A 6,550-nucleotide genomic window follows, 5' to 3' on the forward strand; every position below is an offset into this window, starting at 1 on the left:
CATGACCCGCAACCGTTTTTCTATTTTTCCCGTAATATTTCAACAGAAATATTCCACGTGTTCCAACGGCTATGGCTATTTCTGAAAGGTTGCAAACCTTTTCGAAAACAGTGCCAAATAGTCTATAAATATGCCTTGAATCCCAAGATCTTTACTTACTAAATTTTCTGTTTATCTTCTTCTTCTGCACAATATTTTCCAGTGTGTTTTGCGACAATTGAATGGTTCGAAGTTCACCGGAGTTTTTGGTACCAATACGCTGGTGAGTTAAATCGTTCTATCCTAAGAGGATAATATTCCAACACCTCAGGTACTTGAGGGGAATAATTTCCTTAAGGACACACTGTGCATTCAGTGAGCTCGATTTATTCCAATATTGTTTTTCCAGAATTTATTTCGTGCAACTGGTTCAACTAACTTTTTGTTTCTGTTTATATTTGAGAAAGTTTAATGATTTTTATTGTTTATTACAGTAATACAGAGTGAATAACAACAGTTACATTGCGTATAGCATTTGTCTGGGTAATAGACTGTAGACAAGAAGCACAGAGGCACGTATACTGATACTAGCGGAACAAATTATATATCGGAAACCTATGCTTTTTCTTCAATACAAGTGGCAAATAGAGTTCACACTTGAAAATTATACAACATTTAGTTTGTCAACAAGGATAACAATGAGATTTGTATTACAGGTAATTACTTGATACAACAACACAAACAGAGGACTAGAAGAGTCTCAGCACCAAAATTCCCGGTTTCTGATGGAGACTTGATTATCCACTCGAGAGTTGTTCTCAAGAGTCCACTTCTCAAAAGTACAGTCGACAAAGTCATAGTAGCCACCATGAATTAAGAGCTCCCCTTTATCCACCTTGTCCTTAATCCATGGGTACGTAAACAAATTCATCAATGAGCAGTTGACTGATTCCTGGATGTACAAGTATGTGCATTGCGTCAATACTCAGAATAGCTTGTGCATGCATACACACAGAAAATTCTACAAGTTACAATGTCTAACTGCAATTTCAAATTCCTCATTCCAGATTAGGCCACCCATTCCAACAACAAAATACACAAATTTGTACAGCATGCACACGCCGACACTCAGCACTCTATTTTGAAAACACTGACACATGAATTCGCGCTAAGAAGCATTCAGTATTATATATTGCATATAATTCAAATTGGCAGGACCAGGTGGAGCATGTGACTCTGAAACTAGACATGATTTTTTTCTGAAGGGAAAAGAAATTATGAAGAAATAATTAATACATGCAACTAATAAATGTTTAAAAGAAAAGTGGCAAAATGTATGGAAGTTCTAGCCAAAAGAAAGAGGAAGACACATGCATTCCGGTGATCAGAAAGGAGAAAGACCACACCCTCTTTATCCATGGCATGACTTTGAGTGGTTATACCTCAAGTGTATTTAAACTGCATTATAACAAAAACGTAAATGAAGTGTGGAAAGGAGATTGCACCTTCTCACAGTGCTTGCATTGCTGGTCAAAGCTGAGGTTGGAAGCAGCAGCTTTTGTGCTTGCCCGGGCAGACTTTCCAACTACTACCCAACTTCTAATGAAGCTACAAGGAATTAATAGAAGAGCTTATTACACAGCAAGACTATTTTACGGCATTTCATAAAGCAATTAGTTTGTTAGAGCCTCTAACAAAACTTAGTAAGAAGAGAGACTAGCCAAACCTTGAAGGTGTTTCATTGTCCATACTCATTAAGGCACGAATGCCTCCACAGCGGCTGTGACCAATGACTAATATGTTTTGGACCTGCAAATAAAAGAAGCCAAACCCGAAAACTTGAGAGAAAAGAAAAGATGAGAGATTAATCACCGCAAATCCGCCTTATCCCCACTCCCTTTCCCAAAAGATAAAAAATAAATATAAGAAAAGAGGACATGAACCAAAGAGAAGCAAGTAGAAAATTAGAGGAATTTGAATAGGAACTTCAATCTCATTGGTGATGACCAAAAGTAAATAATCTCATCATCGCAAGTGTCCCTTGTGTTTTGGAACATTTATGACTTATAACAACATAATTTACATCAAGGTGAATAACGTAAATTCATCATCAGAATCATGTTTTAGAATGTCAATGAGTTCCAGTCCAGTTAAATCGAAGGTCTCAGAATTACGTCATCGCAACATCCTGTTTAGAATTTCACTTCTCAACTAACTCGATTCCATATTCTACAAATTCTGATCACCCAAATAAAGCTTAAAGATAATAGAAACAGGCATTTCAGCAGAATATAAAAGGAAACAGCACATTGTAGAATTATTGTACAAATACTACTCACTTTGAGAGAATTAACGGCAAACTCAAGGGCTGCATTTGTTTCTGAAGGACCATTCTGCACAAGAAGAAAATTGCAAACGTTTATTCTGAGCATATTAATACACATCCTTAGCATTGCAACGCTTGTTCACTAACAAGGAAAGCGACATTTATTAAGTGCAAGTGCAGTATACATCACCTCATAGGGAGGCACCAGATTTGCCACATTGCGGACTACAAAGGCTTCTCCTGGTTGAAATCCAAGTATGTTTGAGGGACACACCCGAGAGTCTGCACAAGAAATTACCATAAACTGCCCTTCAAATTGTCAGTTGAGATCTTCAACACACGACCACAAAAATAACTTTATGGATTGTAATATTGAAAAGGGAAGGAAAAGAAGAACAAAGTACAGACAGGAAAAATAGAAGGAAAAAGGAAGAGAAAAATAAGAGAAAAGTTGTGTGTTCTCTCCACTTCCTTCCTCTTTCCATTATTAAACCAGACAAGGGGAAGGCAAAGGGAAATTCCTTGTCTCATTAATTTCCAAGTAACATCAAAATTGAGTACCAGCACAAAATCCATGCTTGGAAAATGTCTAAAAGGTGAAAGAAAGCTACCTTTGGTGATTGTGTTTCTGCAAGACTTTGAAAATGCTCCAAATATTTCCTAGTCCAAATGAAGGAAACAAAAATCAAACGACAAGAAGCCTTTACTGTCAAACATGCTAAAAAATGGTAGCAGCTTCTGATGGTGCTTACAAGTATTTGTCCTTCTTGTAATTCAAAAATCTATGCTTCAACGTGGTGAATTCATTCGATTCACTTTCAGTCACAACACTCATCTCTTTTTCATCCATCATTTCTTTGGTTAGGGTCATTGGCTCCTTCAAGGCTTTCAATTTTAGAGCAGAGTTATACCTGCAGCTTAAAAGTTATATTCTGAAATCAATTCGTGAACTTATTTATTGATGGTAAAGCTAGAAGCTCTTAATGCATGATCACAAGGAACTCTGCAATAAACTGGCAGCGACTCGTCCAAATAGAAAAAAGGCAGGCTCATTGCCCAAATAGGATGATCAAGTACTGGAACCAGGAAAAGAACCTACCTTTGCAAGATGCATTGATTATTTATAGTTATAAAATAATTTATGCAATATCAAAGAAATTGAATTGTAAGGAGTTCTAAGCAAATAAAAGAATCTTAGCCTGCAAAGAAGTCAAAGGGAAATCCTGAGCAAGACCTTATTAATTAAGCTACCAATCACACAGCAAAATTGATACTTCAAAACAACAACTCTTTCTAGGTTGTTTTTAAATTTCTTTCTCATGCGCCGAATCTTTGAGCATACAAAACCGCGCATCACTAAATTTAGATACCAAAATTCTTAGATAGACACTTTTATTTTTTTGGAAAAGCAATAATAAGGGTACACATATAACACCTCATTTCTAAGATAAACACTATGAAGGCATAAATAAAAAATGTAAAAGCTTTGCATTCCGAGAAGAAAGTGAATCTGGTATAACTAGGAAAAGAAAGAAAGAATTGAACTTCCCCCATTAGAGACGATTAACGAGATGCAAAAAGCTTACTAGGCAAAATTTAACAATCTCAAACTAAATTAGAATCTCAACTGGGTTCTAACGATCCAAAGCTTACTTGGGCAAATTCACCAATCTGAAATGGGGTTGTGCAATTCCCAAGAATCTCAACTGGGTCCTCAAGATCTGCACCAATTAGCCAACTCACACATCAAAAAAGCAAGAAATGAAACAAAAGCAGCAGAAGCATTTCTAAAGAAAGATGAGATCGCTTTACCCTTGTCGTGGCTGAATGATCCACAGAGGAGGAGTTACAGAGGGAGGATGATTGAATAACAGGCCGAGCCATGGCAAAGAACTTGCAAAAGGGGCTTTGTTGATTCCACCAGTTACTAGCCGTGCAGCTTTATTATAGACTACTGACATAAAAACTTAAAAAGTTAGTTTGTAGTTTGTACCATGTGAAGTTGTTGGTTGGATCTAACTACATGTATATTGTATTGTATAGTGAGTGACAGGCAACTGTTCCTCTCCAAGAAAGACGGAGAAACCAAAGTCTTTTAAATCCTTGAATTAACCGAGGCACTCCTATTTTCAAACAAAAAATTTCTGTTTACAATTGAAACGTAGTTTACAATCACACTGTGCAAAAATATTCCTATTTTAACAATAACGACTTCGTTGTTAAAACGGCTCTTCGTTCAATCAAAAGGTCAATCTAGCTAGCTTCTAGAGTGTTGTACAGCTAAGCTCGTCTTGGGCTCCATATGATCCTATGGCCCATTACAGATTATAGTTGGGCTTAGGTTGGACGCTAATTTTCACTTTAATGCTAACCTCAACCTGCGTCCAGTTTTTCAGCTTTCCGAACAGACCATAGTTTTTCGTTGAGAAAACTTCCAAAGTAAAAATATTACGCCTTCCGTTTCAATTTCGATTACATAGTTTGACTCGGCACAAATTTTAATAAAATAAAGAAATTTTTTGAAAATTGTAGTCTTAAAAGCTTAAGTGATAAAAACTTTGTAGGACCATGATATTTGTTTGGTTATAAAATTTTTTCATTAAGGGTAAAATTGGTAAAATAAAGAGTTTAAAATTAAATTATTTTCAATTGTAAAAATATGTCATTCTTTTTGGAACAGACATAATAAAAAAAGTGTGTCATCTAAATTAAAACAGATGGAGTACTTAATATTAGTCAATTTACAAAATACTATTAATTTGATCAAATACTAATCATAGTCTAATTGGCTCCCTCTCTTTATCTACCTCCTCCCTCCCCCCTCTTTCTCCCTCACGTAACCAATTGTTAGAAAAACTCCGATAACATATAACCATATGGTTAACGCTAATGATAAGCAGTAGAAAAATACCTTGTGCATGAGCCCATCATCAACTATGGAGCTGCTTATTTCTCAAATAGCTCATACAGTGCTTCAACTTCTTTCATGACCCAATATCCCACCAAAGATCGTGTAGAAACCAATTATTAATTCATTAACAGAGTTTGAAATAAACATGAAAGCAAAATTAATCTCAAAAATAGCATCATGATATACATAAGTCTCAGATAGGGTCTAAACACGACCACAACATTTTCAAAACCCGTTGTCACATCATCACAGACATCTATCAAAGTAAATAGTCTCAATTGAATAACAACCTCTGTCTCCAAAAAAAAGGAAATAGATAGAAATAGATACATAAGTGAGGGGAAATTTATGTGATGTGGATCGAACAAATAGGAGAGCTCACCACGAAGTCTCAAATGCAAGCTCCTAGATAGTTGAATGGGTACGACTAGTGCATGCCTCAGAATTAACACAAAATGTACAAATGTATAGTATGAGTACAAAAGCACGGTACTCAGTAAGTATCAAGTATAGCCTCGAAAAAGTAATTACGAGAGGTCGACACTAACACTTACTGACAGTTTAATAAGCAAGTAAAAGCAAAAATAAAATAAGAGATAAAGCATGATATCATCGAATTGCTACAAAAGTAAAGGCACAGTATGATCCGGCAAATAGACATGCTTTTCAGTCATAGGAAATACAATTCAATGTCAAATATCTTAATTACTTCCAAAATAAATCATGATATTATGACGGGTAAAATCGGTGGCAGAGTTTTTCCTGATACCCCGATAAGAAAACATGAGGTAAGAACGGTTCGACGCAACTACAAGCAAGGCCGAAGGATCCCTCGTATCGGAACTGGGGAGGAGTGAATGGTGCATCTGGGATAGGGTACGGCAAAATAACGGACCGAATCAAGTAGAGTTTCGAGACCACGAGAAAAGGAGGAACAGTTAGGCATGACAAGTAGGGAGCCATAATATTCACCCTCAACCGGATATTACGGCGCGAATCCTATCCGATATCAACTGCGGATCGGCATTTACCGAAAAAAGAAAATTTTTACCTTATTTAAACTTGTATTAGGACTGAAATTCTCTTACTATATAAATGGGAGAGTTTCTTTTATTTGGACACAACGTGGACATGCAAATCAAAGCAATAACAGTTTATTTTTATTTTCTAGCTATTATACAAAGTGTTCTTTAGTTATTCTCTTCTTTAATCGCAATCAAGCTTATAACGAGGGTCCGATTGAAGGCCGAACAACTTGAGATCAGGCCTGATCATCACATTACGATTGGTTTGATCGTTTATTTTTTCTTAAATATAATTACTTGTTGTTCTTA

At 36.0% G+C, this 6,550-nt stretch overlaps 1 protein-coding gene across 2 annotated transcripts; it reads right to left on the reverse strand.

Moving 5' to 3' along the window:
- Nucleotides 1-564: 564 nt before the first annotated feature.
- Nucleotides 565-4,543, reverse strand: LOC104086817 (beta carbonic anhydrase 5, chloroplastic-like). 2 transcript variants are annotated; one of them, XM_009591162.4, is made up of 9 exons: nt 4,118-4,543; nt 3,959-4,026; nt 3,058-3,216; nt 2,917-2,965; nt 2,496-2,609; nt 2,319-2,372; nt 1,706-1,788; nt 1,485-1,587; nt 565-931 (listed from the first exon to the last, which is right to left on the reverse strand). In XM_009591162.4, the coding sequence occupies exons 1-9, from the start codon at nt 4,187-4,189 to the stop codon at nt 740-742; spliced, it is 894 nt and encodes a 297-aa protein (XP_009589457.1). In that variant the 5' UTR covers nt 4,190-4,543; the 3' UTR covers nt 565-739. The 2 variants fall into 2 exon arrangements, with proteins under 2 accessions (XP_009589457.1, XP_009589456.1); XM_009591161.4 differs by having other exon boundaries at nt 3,058-3,222; nt 4,118-4,520.
- Between the last annotated feature and the right edge of the window lie 2,007 nt (nt 4,544-6,550).

This window comes from Nicotiana tomentosiformis, chromosome 3, assembly GCF_000390325.3.
Source record: "Nicotiana tomentosiformis chromosome 3, ASM39032v3, whole genome shotgun sequence".
Taxonomy (NCBI): Eukaryota; Viridiplantae; Streptophyta; class Magnoliopsida; order Solanales; family Solanaceae; genus Nicotiana; species Nicotiana tomentosiformis.